The sequence below is a fragment of the Arvicanthis niloticus genome, chromosome 7, assembly GCF_011762505.2.
Source record: "Arvicanthis niloticus isolate mArvNil1 chromosome 7, mArvNil1.pat.X, whole genome shotgun sequence".
In the NCBI taxonomy this organism is placed as follows: Eukaryota; Metazoa; Chordata; class Mammalia; order Rodentia; family Muridae; genus Arvicanthis; species Arvicanthis niloticus.
This window is the reverse complement of record NC_047664.1, coordinates 6291409-6314402: the sequence shown is the minus strand read 5'-3', so window position 1 is coordinate 6314402 and position 22994 is coordinate 6291409. Positions and strand designations below refer to the sequence as shown.

The window sequence follows — 22994 nt, the reverse complement described above, 5'->3', positions numbered from 1 at the left end:
GATTGATGTGGCTGAGGCTAGCCCACTGGGAGCAGTGCAACCTCTGAGCAGGTGATTCTGAGATGTATGAGAAAGCAGTCTGAGTAAGTCATGAGGAGCAAGGCAGTAGGAGCATTCCTCCATGGCCTCAGCTTCCATTCCTGTCTCCAAATTCCTGCCTTGAATTTCTGTTCTGACTTCCCTCAGGGATGGAACATTACTTCAGATATGTAAGGCAAATAAACCCCATTCTCCCAAGGTTGTTTGGTTATAGTGTTTACCACAGCAACAGAAACCTGAACAGGACAGATAGAAACACTTCCTCAACATCATCTATTAAATTATTTTCAGGGTCAATATTAGCATTTGAACCATCGATAATGTTCAGAAGGACAGAAGTTACTTCTCATGTTTGGACCCAGCATTGCCTTTGCACTTTATCCAAACAGTGCAACTGGGACCTGGATTTGAATTTTGTGGCATATGAGCCCTTTTGGCTCAATAGCCTTATAGGGTTGAGATAGCAACAGAATTGGAAGGAATTGGCATTAAAAGAAATAATTAGACTCAGAAATTTATCCTGTGCATATGTCTTAGTTAGGGTTTTACTGCTGTGAACAGACACCATGAATAAGGCAGCTCTTATAAGAACAACATTTAACTGTGGCTGGCTTACAGGTTCAGAGGTTCAGTCCATTATTATCGAGGCAGGAACATAACAGCATCTAGGCAGGCATGAAGCAGGAGGAGCTGAGAGTTCTACAGCTTCATCTGAAGGCTGCTAGCAGATTACTCCCTTCCAGGCAGCTAGGGCTAGGATAGTAAAGCTCACACCCACAGTGCACACCTACTCCAACAGAGCCAAGCTGCCACTCTTTGGCCCAAGTATATACAAACCATCACAGCATACTAACAAACATATCTGAAATAACTTCCCAAAATGCATCTGTAGTCTGATGCTCATTGGAGCATTGCACACAGTAACCATGTTAAGGAAGTTAAGTGTCTGCCAACAGATAACTGGCAAAGAAACTGGGAATTGTAATGTGCTTATCTTGAAAATGGGAATTTCAACAATAAAGAATAGAATTGAAGATTTAAAGAGTATCATGAAAAAAAGTGTATGTGTAGAGTTAAGAAGCTCTTGTAAATTTATGATTTAATAAAATAATTCTAAAGGGAAAAAAGAATATCATGCAAAGTAAAAGACTCCAAGGACAGAGAGACACACACAAGTTTCACTTACTTGTGGATTGTATAGAGATTCACTTCCAGGCAGCATGTCTGACGATAGCGACTGCCAGAGATGGTGTGCATTGAAGAGACACATGTGGGCTAAGAGTATAAAATTTATTAAACTGAAGAAGTAACATTCTCTTCTACTGAAATAACTTCTATGGCACATTCAATTCAGTAAATGCAATACACACTTCCAAGTTTCTGAGCATATATTTCAAATGAGGTACCATAAGAGTGATGTAGAGATGGGTATCACTTCAGTTAGTTTGAGTAAATTATTTCACAAAAGTTTTTATGAATTATATTTTCTTTATACCTTATACATTTAACTATAATTTGTTAATCTATAACTAAAATATTTTAAAAGTCAGTTCAGTAAGTAGATATGGCATATAGTGAACTATAGCCAGGGCCACAAATTTCCATTTCTGAGTTCTTGGTTTTGTCAATGAAAACAAAACACAGATGGGAACTGGAGGACAATTTATTGCAGGAGAGGGAGAGGGAGGGGAAGGAGGAGAAAGTGAGGGAGAAGTAGAGAGGGAGGGAGAGGGAAAAGAAGAAGGAGGGAGGACACCTGCAACCTGAGATCAGATGTGTGGGGGAAGGGAAGAGTGGAGAGGGAAGGTGTGCACTTTCTAGAGTAGAGGTAAACCAGGTGAGCCTTGACATGCAGGGTTGGCTCCTCAGGAGAGGAGGGAGAACCCAGGCCTACTGTTCAGTGTTCTGTCATGGGCTACCCAAAGGTATGGCCAAAGTTGTAACATAACAGGCCCAGCATTGTTCTGTAGCACAGGCTAGCCTCAGTCTGCAGCTGTCTTCCTGCCTCTGCATCCCAAGTTTTTGGAGACCTGGAGGACAGTCTTCCTGCTCTTCTCAGAGTCTCAATCTCATTATTTCATTTACAACATGTTAGTTTAATTTGGTAGATGGTAAAAAGAATGGAATTCTTTACATAGGAGAAAACTTGTCTCCAGTAAGGTCCCTCATCTAATCTGGATATCCATCCACTATGTACCTATATAAGGAGAGTCACTGACTCCTGACTGTCATATGTGCCAGGATGTTAGGATCCAAATCATGGCTTTTGTCTTAGACAAACCTAACACACATATCCAGGAAACGCATTACTTCAGGGGATTTTTAACCCCTTCTTCCTGCTTACTATCCCTTGTCACATGGACACAAATTGTTTCTTCATAAATAATCATGACTTAATTTATCTGTTGGAAACCATGCAAGAAGATGGTTGTCCTATTTTAAGAATAATCATCTTTAAAGATGACTCTATGGGCAATGCCTGTGGTAAGCTACTGAGTGGGGATTACTTCCACTAGCTCATGTTTTCATTCTTACTCATCTATGAAAGCAAAGTGTCTAACTGGATGTGAAAACCCCTTGGAGTTTTATTTATCTTTCTTTATCTCTATATTAGGAATGATACTTACCAATTTTGTTAGTTAAACTGAAGTGATGGGTGATTGGGTTGCCATGATTAAATACTGCAGGCTCAGTGAATTTAAAACTAAATGTGTCTCCACACACTGCAGTGTGAAAGTCTAAGGGGAGAGTTCTGTCATAGGCTCTTCCTGTCTGGGCACCTTCTCTCAGGGCCCTCTCATGGCAGAGGCTACATTGCTGAGTTTTCCCCTAATGAGGACACAGACCACACTGTGAGACTCCACTCTCATCATCTTGTGTAAATCTAATTAACCCCTTAAAGACACACTAAAAGGTCATTGTATTAGGTACCATTATCAAAGTGTTGAAGTTTTAGAGAACACACAACAATTCATAGATGTTGGGGCTCGAGCTGCCCCACGTTCGGGGGCCAAAATGTCTTGGACTGTTCTGTCAATGTTGGAACCCGCACTGCCAAAAGCCTTGGGGACTAAATTGTTAGAGCCTGCACTGCCCCAAGCTGCTCTGGTCTGTGGGTCAGGGTTCAGCAAGAGAGCAAGTGGGGACAGATGCGAAGAATGGAGACCAGACAGAGTGTGATTCGATCCTGTTTATTCTTCAGTCTCTCTTCTTCTCTCTAAGTCCCAAGTCCTAAGTCTTGAGTTCCTAGTTCCTAGTACCTCCAAGTTCCAAGTAACTTCTTCCAAGTGCTAAGTGCCTAATACCTAATCATCTGCTGCAAGTTGTACTCCAAGTTGTACTCTAAGTTGTACTGATAATAATACTGAACTCTTCTGTCTGCCTCTTGCCTTTTATATGTCTCACTTCTAAGCTACACCTCTAAGTCACGCCTTTAAGTCATGCCCTTAGGCCTTGTCTCTAAATTTGATCTCTAATTCATGCCCTTAAATCACACACCTTTAATCTCACACACCCAAGGAAAGATATTGGGTATCTAAACCAAGATGTTATCAGAGTGTGCTCAGCTGTTGTAGGCTGATGTAATGAAGTCTCTTGTCAGGGTATATGGCTCAAGATGGCTGCAAGGATGATAGCCACCTTCTGTCAGCTCCCCACACATAGATACTGATGTGGAGACATAATGGGTGAATGCCTCATGGGACTTACACTTTCTAAGGGTTCTTTGTTTTAATCAGAACAGCTTTACATTTTTCCTTCCTTTTAAAAAAATATTTATTTACCTTTTACATGTATGAGTGTTATTCTGCATATATCTCTGTGTATTATGCATGTGCCTTGGTGCCCGTGATGATCACATGAACGTATCAGCTCCTGTCTTAGCTAAGGTCACTATTACTGCATTGAAACCCCATGACCTAAAGCCAAATTGGAGAGGAAAGGGTTTGATTGCCTTTTATTTCCATATTGTAGTTCATCACTGAAGTAAGTCAAGATACTCTCCCACACACGGGAGGAATATGAAGCAGGAGCTGATGCAGAGATCATGTAAGGTGCTGTTTCCTAGCTTATTCTCCATGGACTTCTCAGCCAGCTTTCCTATAGAACCTAGGACCACGGCCCAAGAATGGCACCAACCACAAGGGATTGGGTTCTCCAATATCAATAGCTAATTGGGAAACTGCTCTACAGGCTTGCCTACAAGTGGATCTTTTGGAAACATTTTCTCAGTTAAAGTTCTCTCCTCTAAGATAATTCTAGCTTGTGTCAAACTGACATAAAACTAGCTGGCACAGGATCCCCTCAAACTCTAATGACAGATGGTTATGATGTACCATGTAGGTGCTGACAACTAAACCTGTGTCTTTTTCAAGGACTTTTCACTGTGGAGTCATCTCTCCAGACCTGCTATCTATCTATCTATCTATCTATCTATCTATCTATCTATCTATTTATCTATCTTCTATCTATCTATCTATCTATCTATCTATCTATCTATCTATCTAAAAGCGAGGTCTGTGCAATGTCATTTAAACTATGGAGCAAGCTGTGTTGGGATGAAACCGTGCTAATGTTGAATTTGCTTCTATTCTCTTCTGACAGAGCCAGCCTGCTTTACGTGCTCTCGATCTTCCAGTGTACCACAAGAGTATCTATAGGAGAGCTCTTTATGCTTGACAGGGCTCGATTTCTGTGAGTAGACCCTACTGCACCAGGCATTCACAGCTGGTGATCAAAACCATTATATTCATAGTTGGACCTAGAGCTTTTTCTTATGAGTTACCAGTATTTTTCCTTGTTTGTTTTAGTTGAAAAATTAACAAATTATGAATTTTTGTTTATCACATGGTACCATATGTTTTGAAGTATGATTAGAAATTACTAATATTAACTGAAGAAATGTGTGGGAATTCAAGAGCAGAGATATCTGCAGCTCAGTGGAAGTTTCGAAGTTGGGGTATGGTCACCAGATCTCAGTGCTGTAGACAAAGCAGCAGTAGGGGGATGAAAGTCATAGTTCATTCATGAACCTCTAAAATGATGTCAGGGCTTTGACAGAGTTTGAGTGGAGTGGGTTTAGTAGCAAATTGGAGCTGGAGAGGTAAAGCTTCACAGGAATGAGCATGTGCAGCTTCCTTTGGATGAAGGGCTGGAAAGAGCCAGAGAGATACTGTATAGTGAGCAGCTGTCTGATCTCATCTGCTTTTCAAATGTGGAAGACTTCCCTGGCAGCCTATGATTAGGTTTCATGGTTTCAAAGCAGGGCAAATTTGCCTACAAATGTGTGCCGAGAAAAAAAATCATTAGAGATGAGCTGAAGGCATAGCTCAGTTAGTAAAGTATTTGCTTAGCAAGCATGAAACCCTGGCGTAGATTCACAGGACCACATAAACATCAGCAGGGAGATATTCCTGCAATGCCAGCACTTGAGGTGGGGCAGGAGGATGGACATTTTAGCTACATATGGAGTTTGAGGCCAGCCTGCACTAGTGGTCCTTTCTCAAAAATCAAATCAAATCAAATCAGAGATGCAATGAAGACACTGGCATGGTAAGATCTTGGAGTTTGGGATGGCTTAGGGCCAGGGGCCAGGAAGAGGAAGCACTGGGTGTGGTAGCTGGTAAGAATTCATGGTTGTAAAGTCAGATTATTGAAGGAAGAAGTCTACTCTAAAGTGAGAGATGCAGAAGAGTAGCAGGTAGTGGCTGCAGCATGACCTCACAGGGCCAGTGTTACCTTCTTCCTATGAAGGGGATAAGAGAAGTCTCCATCACCACTGTCTGAAGTGAGGTACTGAGATCTGAGTTACCTCAGGGAGCCAGCCTCAGAGGAGCAGAGTCTCTGTGAAGAGTGGGGACTTTAGACTGTTTCCTTGAAGAGGCTGTTCTGTGGCCTAGTGGACAAAACAGAGGATTTCTCTGATGGGAGTCACAATGAAAAGGCCTAAGGATTCTGGTTCTAAGATCAGGAGGTGTATGGGAGTCAGCCTGGAGTATAGGGACACTGTCCTCATAGGCTCTGTGTGGTATCAGAAGTCAGGGTAGCCAGCTTCTCACCTCTGGACTAACCTAAGGATGCATAACAAGGACTTTGGTTTCTGTAGACATGAGCACACCAGTGGCTACTACAGAGTGTCATCCTATTTCTTTGGGAAATTGCTGGCTGAGCTAATACCCAGGAGGCTATTGCCAAGTACTATATTTACTCTGATAACATGCATCATCACAGGTAAGTAACAAAACCAGAGATGTGTCTTTAGTGTTGGGGGACGATGTTTTGGTTTGTAGAACTGTGGTAAACCTTAAGTGAAAAAGCGTGTCTCCTCTGTGTGTGATCTAAAACAGATGATTGTGTGAGTACAGTCTCCAAAACCCCTTAACAAAAGAACTCCAAAAGCTGTTTACAAAGGAGAGAGAAAAAGTTCTCAAGATTGAGGCAGAGCTAATGGAGCAAAAACATTTATTATTAGATATCTCTCCATATGCATTTTAAAAGACTTTTTATTTGTGTGTTTCCATCCCCCAACACTTTCTCTCTCTCTCTCTCTCTCTCTCTCTCTCTCTCTCTCTCTCTCTCTCTCTCTCTCTCTCTGTGTGTGTGTGTGTGTGTGTGTGTGTGTGTGTGTGTGTGTGTGTGTGTGTACTAACTGAACCCAGTGCCTGGGAGGCCAGAAGAGGATGCCAGATCCCTAAAACTGGAGTTAAAAGAGAATGTGAGCAACCATGTGGGTGCTGGCAAGTGAATCCAGGGTTTCCTCAAGAATAGCACATGCTCTTCTTCACTGAGAATCACTGAGACATGTCTCTAGCCATGCCATATATTTTTCTTGTTTTTTTTTCCATTAGAGTCTTTATGTAAGTAAAATATTGGAAAGTGGATTATATGGCGTACATATGTATGTGTGTAAAAAGACTAAACATATACAGTGTCTTACAGTACTAGCTTGCAAAGAGAGAAGACACTGAATTGGGGATTTGTTGAAAGAAAATAATACAAATAGTTATTTAGAATATGTGTAGACTTTTGTATTTTATGGTTAGGGTTCATCATAGACTCTCTAGAATTTCCAAATTTTTAACATACACACACATGCTGTTATAAAATGAGTACAGGTAAAGCTTAGAATTCATTTAATAAGAGATTTATCATCTAAAATCAGTCATTTAGGTCATGCCATGGCTTATGGGTAGATGTTCTTGCCATGTAAACCTGAAAACCTAAATTTGATCCTCAGAATCCAAGATAGAAGAATCACTCCAGAAAGTCATCCTTCTCCATGATACATGAACCCCATGACACATGTACACCATGACACATGTACACAGTGACACATGCACACCATGACACATGCACATACTGACATATATACACTATGACACATATATACCATGATACATGCACACTGTGAGACATACATACCATGACACATGCAAATGATGATATATGTACACCATAGCACATGTAGATCATAACACATTCACTCCCTGTCACATGAACATCATAACACATACATACCATGCCACATGCACACCATCCCACATGTATACCATGACCCGTGCACACCATGACAAATGCACACCATGGCACATGCACACCATGACCAATGCACACCATGGCACATACACACTATGACATGAGCACAGCATCATACACACATACACACACACACACACACAATGAAACATGTACACCATGGCACATGCACACCATGGCAAATGAATACCATGATTCATATACACTATTGCATATACACAGCATTAGACAGGGTCCCCATGTTTAGTTGCCAGCACACACATTATTGGTTAGCTTTCAGATGCTTGAAACTATGTCTGTAGAAGATATGATGCTCTCTTCTGGCCTCCATAGGGAAACTGCACACATGTGGCATACTTTCACATAGACTAATGTAAATACATATTTAAAAAATAATAACAAAAACCCTATCTAACAACTCTCTGTGGACACATGGAAGGAAATGAGGAAATGGGAGATCCAGAGTAGTTGACTGGCTTTAAAGTGCTTACAAGTCCCTGTGATTATTAAAGTATTATTTGAAAAACGTACAGTTCTCTTGATTCAGAGAGTTGGACTAATTCATTTTATTCTCTAAGGAATAGAAACAAGTATGAACTGTTTCTTCACTATGATATGTACTGCCATGATGCTGGCTTATGCTGCCAGCTCCCTGTCACTGTCTATAGGAGCTGGGAAGAATGCAGAGGCAGTGCCGACACAGCTTGTGACTATTTACTTTGTGTTCATGCTGGTGAGTGTGTTTTTCTAAGAAAAAGAATTACCTCTCTTCCTTCTTGGACATGTAACCTGCTTGATTAATCAGTACTTGGGACATGAGGCCATATGCTAAAGTAGTAGAGAAGAAGCTGCCTTTCTTCCTCTTCTGTGACTATTGCTCTAATGTCAGCCCTAGGACGTAGTTAGCAGGCCATTTCTAGTGGGTTCTTAAAAGACATTTCTTGGAATCATGTTAGAAACCATAATAAACTGTCATTTAGGAAAATGCTGTGGTTGGCTGATTTTGTCACAAAGGGAACAGATTGCTGCCTTGCTTTCATGCTGGTGTAAGAGATTTACTGTCATTTTAGTCACAGCAGAGATGACTTGGTTTGTTCAGTAGTCTCTAATGGGACAGCAAAGGTCATGAGAATGTGAGTGTTTTCAGGAGGACTCTATCTCAGGTCTCCCTTGGGTTCTGAAATGCATTAGAAATAGTGGGAGATTCCAGAGTCTTTAGTACTAAGACAGTCTCCTATATTAGCATACTTCTGCTCATCTTTGTAGAACTGGTTACTCAGTTTTAGTCTTAAATGCCCATAAATTATACACTTAATGTATATGAATCAATGGATAAACAGAACCAGATTCTACACTTTCCCACCAAGCAGATAAAGTGAATAGAACTATGGAGTGTGCTACTATTTACAGCATTTCTTTTGGTACAAGACCATTCTGTAGTTTGGCACTGGGAAATGCATGACTTTGAGAAAGTGCTCAGTTTTGTTTATATTTTCTATTTATATGGTCCTATACATATGGCCATGCAGTAATGTAAATCTTCAATAATATGTTTTTAATTAAACTTTGTTTGAGTTGTATTAATGCCTATAAGGTATTTTGATCAAGTCTACCCCTATTTTCTCCCTCCCAAATTGAATGAGCCTTAGGGGAGACTGAATTCACAATTTCTGTGTGAGGTAGAGACATGATGGGGAAAGTATGTCTCTGGGCGCAGGTTTTGAGTGGTTGTGGTCTTCCCCGCTTGCTGTTCCCTCCCTGCTTTGTGTATTAATGTGAACATGTGAGCACTCTGCTTTCTGATCCCATGTCCATGCTGGCTGCCTGCTGCCATTGCCCCTCTGCCAAGATGGATTCTTATCACTCTGGAAACTGAAGGCTGAACAAACTCTGTCTTCTACAAGTTGTGTTGGCCATGGCACTGGATGACCATCTGAAAAGTAGCTGCTCCATGTCCTGTCACATTCATTACTCCTCCCATCCTGCCTCATGTTTTGTTTTGCTTTTTATAAACCCACTGGGTCACCTTAGACTGTCTGCATGTGCCTGTGTATAGGGCCATATTCTGGAACAAAGGTTGGCTTCCAAAGTCTACATCCTTAAAGAAAACAGATGCTACATTCCCAGAAGCTGTCAATAGGTCCTCAGATAAGTGTGGAACTTCATGTCCACCCCTCCCCTCCATGCTGGGATATGTCTGGCTTGATCTTGTTCAAGTGTTTCTCATGTTGTCACAACTGTTTTGCATTCACATTTGTCACTGCACAACTGGGACTAGTCGGCACTGCTTCACTGTAGTTACCCACTGCTTTTGGATCTTAAAGTCTTTCTAAACTGTGTTTCATAATGATCCTTGAACCTTGAGGAGAGAGGTGTAATTCAGACTTCCCAATCAGGGCTGGACCCTTTGCAGTCTCTTTTTCTGTAGTTGTAGGTCTTTGTCTATCACCAATACTGATGTTGTCTCTGTCAACACTGTCTACTGATGTTGTGGGTCCCTGCCAGTCACCATCTACTGATGTTGTGGGTCTCTGTGTCAGTTACCATCTATTGATGTTGTGGGTCCCTGCCAATCCCTATCTACTGATGTTGTGGGTCTCTGTCTATCACCATCACCTGTAAAAACAAGCTTCTCTGAATTAATGTCTGAGATGTACTAATCTATGCATGTAACAGTAACTCATTACAAGTCAGTTTAATACCATATTCATTTAGAAGAATAACAGCAGATTCTCCCCTGATACTTATGACCTCACTAGCCACAGCATCACACAGGGTTTGTATCTTGTAGAGCAGACCATAATACAATAGGAAAATGAGTGCTTGGTTACTGCCATTGTAGTAGTCTGTCCAGTATCCCCCATGTGTCTCCTTTTCAACCAAGGGAAAGAAAAGAAGAAAGAGGCAGGTGAAATGGTCACTTTCCTTGAGCATGCATGTAATTTTACCACATGTGTCCTGGAACCCCTTCCCCCAGGTTTCAGCACTTTTAGCTCACTGCCCATAGTTTATAACACCCAATCAAAATGTTAAGTCACTACACACAGGAGACAAAGTGATGAAACATTCTGTCTATTAATTACATCAGGACTTGGACTCACAGTACTCTGCGTAGCCTGCTGGCCTGCCCATCAACAAGTGTCTATAAAGGAAGCCTCAGCATTTTGGTTCTTAGAGCTAAAAGTCTGTAACATAGTTGGGCGCTCCTGTTGGGAGCACACCACCAGGAGTTGTTTGGTGCATTTCTCTCTATGGAATCCTGACAAATGCAGCTCAACTACTCAACATAAGGCAGACCAATGTGTGCCTGTTGTTAGCAAAGACTCCTCCATCATGTGTCCTTCACGTGCTTGCTTTAGCAGAACATCCTCTCTCCTGTAACCTCCCTTTAGCAAATTGTTCCTTCAGGAGTCTGCCTTAGTTCTCCACCTATGTTCACTTCAGGAAAACACTCCCTCATGTGTTTTCCCAGCAAAACACTTTGCAATGCAACTGACTTTCCAAAGAACTCTTACATTTCCACTTCACCCCTAACAAGTTTCAGAGCAAATAAGGGCACCCTGTACTGAAGCTGACAGGCTTCTTAGTGAGATAGTGAAACTCACTGGTAGATTTCAACAGCAACATCAAAGACCAACTTTAAACTACTGTATTCTTGTTATTGGTTTAAAAGACTTCATTTCATTCTTCTGTATCCTAAAGATAAAAAAATAGTTGCTTTTTAAATGTAGACTGTAAACAATCAAACACCCATGTCCCATGGAATTTTTTTAAAGTTAGTTTTAAAATATAGTAATGTAAAAGTGATGCTCAGAATGTTGGAGCACACCTTTAATCCCAGCTCTTGGGAAGCAGAGGCACGAAAATCTTTGTGAGTTTGAGGCCAGCCTAGTCTACAGAATGAGTTTCATGGCTGCAGAGTCTAAATATAGAGACCCATTCTCAAAAATGAAAAACAAACAAATAAATAAGAAGAAAGAAGGAGGAGGAAGTAGTAAAGATAAATTTTTTAAAAAGAACAATTCATGAATGAAAATTAAACTAAACATTTCCCGAACAGAAAGAAAAACTAGAAACTTTATGTAGGTTGCAAGTGGCCAGGTAAGTTATTTATGATATATAAGCAATAAATCTTAGAGTTGATAGACAGGATATTATAGTTTGTAAGTGAATGGTCAGTACATTGATGTCAAAATTTTACTTAAATCAACAGAGTCAATATAAGTGTTATCAACTCATGGTAACAGCTGTAAACACTGGCTTCTACAGCTTTATGCAATCAATTTCAATTATTACAGATACAAAACAAAAATACATGTAATCAATGTAATTACCTGTGGTTTTGCTACCTTTGTTTGACAAACTACTTGATAGAAAAAAAAAAACCAAATTCATTTTAAAATGTCTGAGCTTTATCCGTATGTTGCACAGAGTTAAAGTAACAAGACTGGGAGAGCTATCCTATTTTCAACAAAACTTGAAGGCCACAGCAAAGAGGACATGATGTTCAGAGAGGACATGGAGTATTTTGTCTTCCTAGGTCAGAAAAGATGCAGGACAATGAGAGCCCTCTAGTAAATGGTCTGTTTCAGGGAGGCTATGGAGTTTTGAGAAATTAAACTCTAACCATCCCACATCTTGTAAGAAATCCACTTGGGACTACAGGCTAGGAGTGATGCAATATAGAGGTTATGATTTCAATAGTTGGGTTTTTTTGGGTTTTGTTTTGTTTTGTTTTGTTTTGTTTTATTTTTTTGTCAACTTGAAAGAAGCTCTGGTCATTTTGAAGAGGGAACGTTATCAAAAGGTGGTGGGGCTTGCCCAGGCCAGCCTGGTTTACAGAGTAAAATCCAGGACAACCAGGGCTATACAGAGAAACCAGACAGAGAGAGAGAGGGGGGGAGAGGGGGAGAGAGAGAGAGAGAGAGAGAGAGAGAGAGAGAGAGAGAGAGAGAAACCAGCCTTAGTATCTCAGTTGGGAAAATGATTCCATCAGATTCACTTGTAGACAAACCTTTGAAAGTAGTTTCTGGATTAATGGATGTGGGAGGCCCAGCCCACTGTAGAAAGTACCATTCTGGGAAGGTCATCCTGGGTTGTATAAGAAAGTAGGCTGAGGAAGCCATTGGGTGGGTGCTGGTGATCATCATTTTTCATGGTCTTTGCTTCAGCTCCTGCCTTCAGATTCCTCCCTCTCTTGAGTCTCTATCTTGGCTGCTCTTAATGATAGAATATGGTCAGGATGGTTAGCTAAATAAAACTGCTTTTTCATGGACTTTTGCTCATAATGACTTTTTTTTTTACAACAATAGAAACCAAAGTGAGGTAGGAGTCTACACAGGTATCTGCCATCCATGTGTGTTAACAATGTATAATTTTCCAAAACAGAAAAAGGGGGTCGAGATAATTACAAACCCAGATGTGAGTTCTGAACTGAAACCCTGTGGAGGTATCCAGATGGATTGCCACAGACACCAAGGAAACAAATCAACAGACAAACATAACTATATTCTGATAGCATATGCCACCTCTTCCAATGTCACAGGCCTATTCCCCTCCACCGCTGCTGCCGGTAGCATGAAGCATCTTAGGGTAACTCATGACTAAATAGATTTAATTAAGGTTAAAATAGCTCTCAGGGAGAGGGGTCCTCTCTCCATATGAATGTTAAATGGCCTCCTGCATCTCAGCAGATCTACAGGCCTTCCCCCCAAGGAAACTTAAATCAGTCTCTCATAAATGATTTCCTGAATCTCTCCTCCCTAAGTTCTCTTTTATGTTACAGTTTCACTCAGACTCCTCTGCTAAAAATTACCAACCCATCATTTCCTGCTTGGGGACTAAACACTGATAAACAAACCAAAACAGAAAACAAACTGAAGCTGACCTGGTAGGGCCCCTTTCCTGAGATGTGAACTGAAACCACTGTTCAGAAGGTTCCAAAGGAGGACACATCACCCATAACAGTGCTCAGGGAAATGGATGCTCTCACCACAGTAACAACCTTAATAATTTAAAAATTTTGTTTATGATTTTTAAAAATGATAATAAAAATTGGATTGTATCACTAAAGCAGGTTTTCTACTAAGGGTTCAGTTATGAGTATCTAGTCTTAGACTTATTTTGAAAAGACAAAACAAAGCAGAAAGCTTTCATAGGATTAATTCATGTGTCCAAAGTTTTCCCCTTTGAATCATGCAGGCAGTTTTCAAAGTTAATTCTCAAGAGCATCCTAACAATACCTCCTTCCCTAAAGGACACAGTGTTGCTAGAGTTCACTAAGTTTTTACTTTTGCTAGATGTGCTTATAAAACTAGGTCTAGAGAAGCGAATATTTGGGTTCACGGTGCACCCAATGCGTGCTTGCTAAGCTTGAGAGGGAGGAAATCACGTGGTTCATGTATTCTTTGATTTGAATGAGACACTGATCTTACAGAGCAAACAGGAAGCTAGCCTCTTTATAAGAGGACACATGGGGTGATGAAGGTTGCCAGAGTCAGCTGTTCTTGTTCCTTGATATCCACACAATCCTCCAGAAACACTCCTATCAGTGGAGATGATGAATTATTCATCATATAAGGGGATGGATTCTCTCACCAAAAGGTTGTGATCCTTCCAGTGAGTGGTGATCCCTCCAATGAGTGGCAATTCCTCTAGTGGGTAGTGATCCTCCAGTGAGCGGTGATCCCTCCAGTGGATGGTGATCCCTTCATTGAGTATCTTAAGCAGTCTTGTTGTTGTTATTCAGGATTGTTCTGGCTATTCTGGGTCTTTTGTTTTTCCATGTGAAATTTGAGGGTTTTTTTTTTTTAATTTCTCTGATTTACATTGGAATTTTGATGGGGACTGCACTGTATCTGATGATTGCTTTTGGTGGGATATATATTTCATAATATTTATCCTATAGAATATAAGCATAGGATGTCTTTCTGTCTTTTAGTATCTTCTTCAATTTCTTTATTTTCAGTTTCTTAAATTTTATATTGTAGAATTATTTCACTTGATTGGATTTATTCCAGGATATGTACTTACTTCCCCAGTTTTGAAGTTATTGTGAATGAAAATTTTCCCTCATTTCTTTCCCATTATGTTTATAATTTGTATTTAGAAAAGCCTCTGACTTTTGGATGTGCTCTCATGGTGTTTTATCACAGCAACAGGAAAGTAACTAAGACAAATGGTGATTGTATAAATTTTCTATATGTGACCTTAAACACTAGTTCTGAAGCTGAATCTTCAGAAATTTTCCTAAGGCTGTATTTTAATTGAATCCCAAGTTACTCCTAGTCATGTTTAGAGAGTCAACACTCTTTTAACAAGTCTTATTGGTCGTTGAAAGTAGAAGTAGGTATATGACATTCAGTGTTTATCCTAGTGAGGATTTCTACAACTGTGAGAAAACATTATGCCCCAAATATCTTAGGGAAGAAAAGCTTTATTGAGCTTCTACTTCAACTTGTTCATCAGCAAAGGAGGTCAGGGCAGAAATTCATGCTTGGCAGGGTCATAAAGGCAGGAGCTTATATAGAGGTAATGGAGGGGTGCTGCCTCTGGGATTGCTTCCTATGCCTTGCTCAGCCTGTTTTCTTATAGAAACCAGGACCACAGCATAGGGATTATATCACCTACAATGAGCTGGGCCACACCCTATTAATCACTAATAAATAATGTCTCACTGACTTGACTATGGATGCTTTTATACAGGCATTTTCTTAATTGATGTTCCCTCCATTCCAGTGAATTTAGTTTGTGTCTGGTTGACATAAAATGAGATAGAAAAGCATTCTTCTGGTATGCTTCCTAAATGGCACTAGTTTTATTAGAATAGTAACTACACTTGGCCTATCATATTGTCAAGAGATTCAACCAATCAAATATCAACAATGTATGAATGTTTCTCTTCTAAATATCGCTATGCCCTCAATTATACAATATAAACTCTGTAGCTACATAAATTACATATAATAAGGAATCTGGAATGATTGTAAGTATGTAGCCTAGATGTATTTAAAGCTTAACATATGTGTATAGATTGAATGCCATCTTGAAGATAACATAAACATCTATGCAGTTTGGCTTCTGCAGAGTGGGGTGATAGGTCTTTCTTTTAAAAACCATAAAGAACCTTGGCTTTGCCAAGAGTGAAGACTTTTGTTTAGAGTTCACTGAAAGAATGTTTTGAAAGACCTGGTCTGAGGGCCAAAGCAGAAATGGTCAGAGGGATGTAGTGTTCTGGAAGAGGAAGGAACTTGTCTAGAATTCTTAGTCACAGGACTGGTACTAACTTGTGTTTTTGCTCTTTGTAGTTTTTTTCAGGTCTGTCACTATATTCTGGAAGCTTCCTGCCTACACTCTCATGGATTCAGTACTTTAACATTCTTCATTATGGATTTAAGGTAAGCTCTTCTGTCTGTCGCTGTACTTAAATACTCCAATTGTAGTAACAGAAATAAATCCCACCCAGACCCTTCACCAACTATAATCTCTAAGCAGCTCCTGCCCAGGAATGTCCTTCCAGGAGCAAAAGGGGGAAATTTTCCTGTTAGTTTTGCTTAGCCTGTGGTCAGTAAGTTGCCTGTGCCTTACGCTTGCTGTGCCTTATTTGAGAGAATTGAATGGGGAGAGAAAGCTCAGAGCAAAGAGGAAAGGTAGTTGATATGATGAAAAACGAATGAACCGCAGTGTTTGTGCCCAATGAAGTATTGATGACAGGATCAGACACTACAATGTGTAGTTCATAGCAGGAAATTAAAAGAAACAGAAACTATGTAATACCCACAGACATACTGGCTTCACAAGATTTCTCTACAGTGGAGTGTATCTTAATATAATTTTCCTCCTATAATTACAGCTGGTTTTAATGAAAACAAGCATGAAAATACTGTTACTATAACTCAATAGTATTCTTTTAATTACACCTTTTATGGGGTTGTAAAATTAGAGTGCAAAGGAGGAGATTTCATGGCTTAATGTAGTTAGAGATTTCACATTTTAGGCAATGGGAAACATCATTATTTCAATCATAAGCCTCTGGATTCTGAGGCAGTCCAGGTGGGCACATTGATGTGCTGAGCTTACTGTGAACTTGGTAGGGCTTTTTTTTAACATAATACTTTGCGAATAGTGGTAAAGATTGAACTTAAAGATATAGGTATGTTTATTGTTTGGAAACTTATGGAAATATAAGACTACTGTCTTTTTTCTGTTCCTGCTTGTGTTACAGGCTTTGATGCACAATGAATTCCTGGGACAAAACTTCTGTCCAGAACACAACACAGAAGAAGTCAGTACATGCCCTGATTATGTAATGTAAGCTTGAGTTCAGTATCATAATGGGGCATAGGATGTTAGTAGACTTGGAGGGACCTGCCCTTCCAGGGTTAACACTCTATCCTTGCCTATTTCCCAGAGTGAATCCATGTGCACCAGAGGTCATAGGAATGGGTTTCAACCCTACTTCTCCATGTTGTAGATAATGTGCAGAAAGGTTTCTTTAAGGCAACATGGAAAAAAGTTTTGGTGTTTTGATTGTGGATTTGAGTTGCTTGTTTCAGAATATATAAGTTTGTCATAGGCCGCTCTGATAGGTTAGCAAAGCCAAATAGTTTCTAAATTTATAGGGTATGGTACCTATTAGCTGACCCTGGTAATGGGCAGCAAGGGCAAGCTTTGCCTGCCAGCATTCAGGGTCTTCTTTCTATCTCACACTCTGGAAGACTTCAAGAAATCAAAGGCTGTGTGAGAGAAACAGAGAGAGAGAGAGAGAGAGAGAGAAAGAGAGAGAGAGAGAGAGAGAGAGAGAGAGAGAGAGAGAGAGAGAAAGTGTTTGTAAAATGTCCTATCAGATAATATGCCCTGCAATGGAAGAAACAAATATTTCAGCATATTGAGAAAAATCTCCTTTTTGTCTAATACTATTAAAATTCCAACACAGAATTTTGATACAATTAAACTGTTTTGTTTTAAAGTTAGAATACCTTGATTTTATGATTGTTCTCATGATTTGATTTTGATATAAAAATGAGAGAAGAATATTCTGATATCTTTCATAGAAATTCAAAATAATAGTAAATAATAGCAATTCAAAATTGTGTTTTGAATTGCTGATAATAATACCTGTTTGGAGAGAGATTTTATTTTTTCACATCTGCTCTTCTCTGATGTGGCCTGGCCTCTTCCCAATACAACCTTCTTACCAGTTTCTGATCAGAAGGACATGGATGGGAAAGGGAAAGCAGAGGGAGCTATACAAAGACTTCTTCCTCATAGGTTTGTCCTCTAAAGAGGAAGAAATCTGCTCTTTCAGAAGATTTGTGATCTGTTACATCATAACAGATAAAACGGAACAGAGAGTCACAGGGATGGAGAGACACAGGCAGTAATTGTAACTGAGGCAGAATTTTTAGCACCAGCTCCTGTCCTAACCTGTGTCAGGCCCACTCATGCTGCTGTTCTTTCACTGCTACCACAGGCTCAGTATGTGACCTCTGCTGCTGGAGATGTCCTGTAGCTAAGCAGCTGTGGTTGTCACTTCAGTCTTAGTACAGGAGAAGACAGCAATTCACTGACTCCTAGCTGAAACTCTTGACCTCCTCTGATCCAAGGTCTAGAATTCCATACTTCTGTTCTTGTACATGACTGTCTCCTGTGTTAGCAAAATGCTGACAAAACTTTTATCTCCTTGGAATATCTGTGTCCTTAGAAAGCTGGGGTTTTCTGCTTCAGGAGTAGCAATACTTGATCCATGCATTTGCCCTTTGAAAAGAGCAGCATTATAGATTTAGAAAGGAATGACACCATGAAGTCTACAGAGTTGGATCATAGTGTGACTCTAAACTCGCCATGGTTATGCGTTCAAGTAGACATGGCAGCTACACTTCTCTGTATAGTTTTTGAAATTAACGAAGGTGCCTGACTCAAGTAGTTTCAGTTGATTGGCATTATACATAACATATTTATAAGCATATCATGACTATTTTATTTAAATAAAAGGGAAAATTTTAATGGTATGTTGAAATTATGAGTTTTTAAGAGACACAACAGTAAATATACTGAATAAACTTTGACCTTACCTTTGTATGCGTTGAATTACAGATGTACTGGTGAAGAATTCTTGATGACCCAGGGCATTGACCTCTCATCATGGGGCTTCTGGGAGAATTACCTGGCTTTAGTTTACATAACAATAATACTCTTAACAATTACCTATGTGCGTCTATACAGGTTAACATATTAGAAGTTCTTAGATCCTGGGGGAGAAATTTTCTGCAGTTGTTTAAATAGATGTGATTCCAAACTATCTTATGAATGTTTGTAATTATATTGATGGACAAATGCTATAGCCAGAATAACCCAGAGAGGGTCATACTGTGAACTGTGGTGAATGCAGAAACTCATAGCTGCTCACAGAATAAGGATAAGGGACACTCAAGTGCTTAACTCCAAACAGGACACCTATAGCATCCCCTCTATAGCTTAGACCATTGTGAACTATAAGTAGAAGAGTGCAGGAGCCAGAAGATGAGAAGAAGGAATGGAAATGCAATATTGTGGTCATGTACAGCCAAGGAAACCATGGTCTATATCCTGACTCTACAGCTACCAGCACAAGTCTGAATCCCTCATCAGCAAAGCAAGGAACAGAGGGAAACTCAATGGGCCCAACCGCCATTCTGCTGAACTGTTGGCTACTGGCAGATCATGGGAGAAAAGCAGTCATGATTTCACATGTATACTCACATTTGAGCCAACACAACTCAAGTGGAAAGTCTAAAACCCAAGATCACACAGACAGCCCTGTTTAAACTCTGTGGGTAATGAAACAAATCCAAAGTTGTGAATGTGAGAAAGAGAACTGTAAAAAAGGAGTATTTAAAGGGAGTGTAAGGGAGATGAGAGAGGTGGGACAGAGGGGAGTGGCTGAAATGCATTATATATAGAATTGTATATTTTTTAAAATAAAAATTATAAATACGAAACAAAAACTTGATGTAAAGTATCTAATGAACATCCCCCCCCTTTCCTTTTCCTTCTTGTTCCCAGTGTGTGTACTCTAGCCCAAAGTACACTGTAGCTGTCTTCAGACACCCATATGAGAGCATCAGATCTCATTACAGATGATAGTGAACCACCATGTGGTTGCTGGAATTTGAATTTATGACCTCTTGAAGAGCAGTTGATGCTGTTAACCTCTGAGCCATCTCTCCAGCCCTCTAATGCAGTTTTTTTGTTTGTTTTGTTTTGGTTTTTTTTTTTTTTTTTTTTTTTTGGTATTTGGTATTTGGTATTTGGTATCTGTCATAATGTAAATAAGCAATGATTTCTTTAAAAAATTTACAAAATAACAACAAAACAAATTATAGAGTCTAAGCCCTAAATTAATGTTCTTAAGTAATGTTCTTAAGTATTAAGTATTAAGTATTAAGTATTCATCTCATCCATAATAATCATGAAAGACAATCAAAAATTTTTCACCTGTAAAAGAAGAGTTTGTCCTAGAAACTCTTACATTCATTTGTATCAGTTTCTTCATCTTTATAGTGAGAGTATAAACTATCATCCTCCAAATGTAATAGCCAATGAATCTGTGATTGGTGGTAGGAAGATCAGGTTCAAGCCCATTCTCAGCTAGATACTATGTTTGAGGCTAACCTGGGCTACAAAAGACACTATGTTAAAACAAAATCAAAGAAAAACCCACATATAATGAGTGACTATAAAAATATCCTAAATCAGCTCATTAAGTAAGTAGGATATATGAAAAGTATCTCAGAGTTTCTATTGATTCAACAAAACACCATGACCAAAAAGCAAGTTGGGGAAGAAAAGGTTTGTTGAGATTATGTTGCTGTTAATTTTTTAAATGGAGGTGGCATCTGATCTGTCTTGTGTTACAGAGCCACCATGTTCCCAACTAGACAAGGCCTGAGGTCATGAGCAGGGCATGTTCTTGCTGCTGCCCCAGCTCAGGCCATCAACTCAGGCTGGCCAGAACACTGGCCCTAGCACCCACGAGAAGCCAGCTTGGGAGATGGCTCTGCCAATCTTCCACGCTGTCTCCACAAGGCTGGGCTTAGACTAGCAATCCTGCCATCCATGCAGTACCCAGTAGAAATGATACTCTAATGTTTACAGATTATCTAAAGGCTTAATATATTTGGTAATGCTCAATAATAAGATGCCCACACAATTATAGATGTACCCCAATACCCAACCTAGATATATCAACTACCTTTGACTGCTAGAAACATGCACAGGTCGGCTGCCATGTTCCTCCCCCCTCATCCTCTCCCACTAGCTCCTCCTCTTCCTTCTCCTCTTTCTCTTCCTACTCTTCCCACATTAGCTCCTCCCAACTTGTGAGGAAAATATGTCACTTCAAGATTATACTTAAGCATTGCTCTGTTCATCACATAAGGAACTTAGGACATGATCTAATGCAGGGCAGTGACCTGGAGGCAGCATCTGATGGAGAGGCTATAGAGGGTGCTACATGCTGGCTTGCTTCACATGGCTTTCTTATCCTGCATTCAAACAGAACCCAAGTCCACCAGCTCAGGGATGACATCACCACAATGAGCTGGGAACTCCTCCATCAATCACTAGATAAGAAATTGCCTTACAGCTATTTTATGGAGGCATTTTCTCAATTGATGTTCCTTCCTTTCTGATGACCCTAGCTTGTGTCAAGTTGTCATAAAACTAGCCACTACTGATGGATACTCTCTCTGGTGATGTAATGGGTCAGAAGTCTTAACTTGGGACTTTGGCTATAGGTACAATAAAAAAGACAGGATTCTTGTGATATGAAATGGCTCTTCTGACAAGAATGCCTTCCTTATCTGTCATGGAATATGCATTATCCAAAGCAATGCACTTCTGTCTTAGGTTGGTAAGGCTCTGTGCAGAATCTTACCCACCCTTTCCTTGCCATGCTGTTCATTTAATAACTCTGTCTAGGGGTGCATTTTCATGTTCAAGCCATGTACTTTGGCTGCCAACATGTTGATGTTGTTTAAGAAAAGATTTAACACGAATTACAGGAATAAAAGTATTCCCAAAACAAAATTCAAGCTATATATGCCATTCTTGAAGCTTATCAAAATAGAAATACTGACCTCAGGCCATGGATAATTTTATCTGTAGTATCTACTGCATCAACACTCAGCAGAGCAGCATTCTTGAAATTCATAAGCTATGTATCATTAAAACATCCAGAGAGGTGTTAGAATTATGCCAAATACACGGCGATTGTCTTTAAACTTCTTCCTAATTATAATGTCTACCACTGTAAATTTTAGAACATACGTGAGTCCAATAGTATTTGGCATGGCACTCTAGATAGCTCCTTATGCTTAAATTCTGAACCTCCTTCCGATAATTTGAATAGGATAAACAGGCTCAGTCTTGTTAATGAAATAAAACAGGGGGAGAGGTGGAAAGCCTTTGGGGTTGCTTCTCAAGAATCTGACATAGGCCAAGGATAAGGAAATGGGCTGCTTGGCAGGAATATGACATTGGCCAAGGACAAGGAAGTAGGCTTGAGGCAGAAATCTGACATTAGGCTAGAACAAAGAAGTTATTTCAGGTAGGAATCTAAATCTTAGGCTAGAACAAAAAATAATTACAGGCAGGAATCTAAATTTTAGGCTAGAACAAGGAAGTGGGCTTCAGACAGGAAAATGACTTTGGGCTAGGACAAACAAGTAGGCTCAGATACTTTGGACATCCTGATAAGCCCTTAGAAAAAATGATCACAGGAGTGTTCAAGTAATTGGGTTTAATGCCTTCCTTGCTCTTTGATTATTTTTGTTTATTGTCTTGCTTGTTCCTTTACTATTTGCATCTATTGTATTGCTAGACCAGCAACCTAGAACTGAGCTTAGTATATGCATGTAACTAAAATGGTATAAAATCAAAAAGGAGGAGTGGGGATGGAATAGGGGGTTCTAGGGAGGGAAAATGTGGAAAGAGGATGATATCTGAAATATAAATGAATAAAATATCCAATAAAAACTAAAAATAAATAAGTAAATGTTGGGAGCCAACAGAAGGCAGCTATCATCATTGCAGCCATCTTGAGCCATATAACCTGACAAGAGACTTGTTTTCACCAGCCTACAACAGCTGAGCACACTCTGATAGCATCTTGTTTTATATACCCAGGATTTCCCCTTGGGTGTTTGCGACTTAAAGGTGTGACTTAGTGACGAGACTTAAAGGCATGACTAAAAGGAGTGACTTAGAAGTGAGACATATAAAAGGAAAGAGGCAGACAGAAGAGAAAACTCAAGACTTGAGATTGGAAACTTGGAGGCTGGAAACTTGGATCTTGGAGGCACTAGGGACTAGGAACTCAACACTTGGGACTTGGACTAGGAACAAGGGACTTGGAAAGAGAGAAGAGAGACTTGAGAATAAAC

At 39.8% G+C, this 22994-nt stretch overlaps 1 protein-coding gene across 2 annotated transcripts in view; it reads left to right on the top strand.

Annotated features, from left to right (window-relative positions):
* Positions 1-19531, top strand: part of LOC117712941 (ATP-binding cassette sub-family G member 3-like) — a 44330-nt gene extending 24799 nt beyond the window's left edge. For both annotated transcript variants that reach the window (XM_034509177.2, XM_076937866.1), the window contains 6 exons: positions 4642-4731; positions 6143-6267; positions 8151-8305; positions 15879-15968; positions 16796-16881; positions 18667-19531. In XM_034509177.2, the coding sequence (XP_034365068.1) occupies positions 4642-4731; positions 6143-6267; positions 8151-8305; positions 15879-15968; positions 16796-16881; positions 18667-18808 (688 nt within the window). In that variant the 3' untranslated portion in view covers positions 18809-19531. The remainder of the gene's footprint in view (positions 1-4641; positions 4732-6142; positions 6268-8150; positions 8306-15878; positions 15969-16795; positions 16882-18666) is intronic.
* Positions 19532-22994: the final 3463 nt, after the last annotated feature.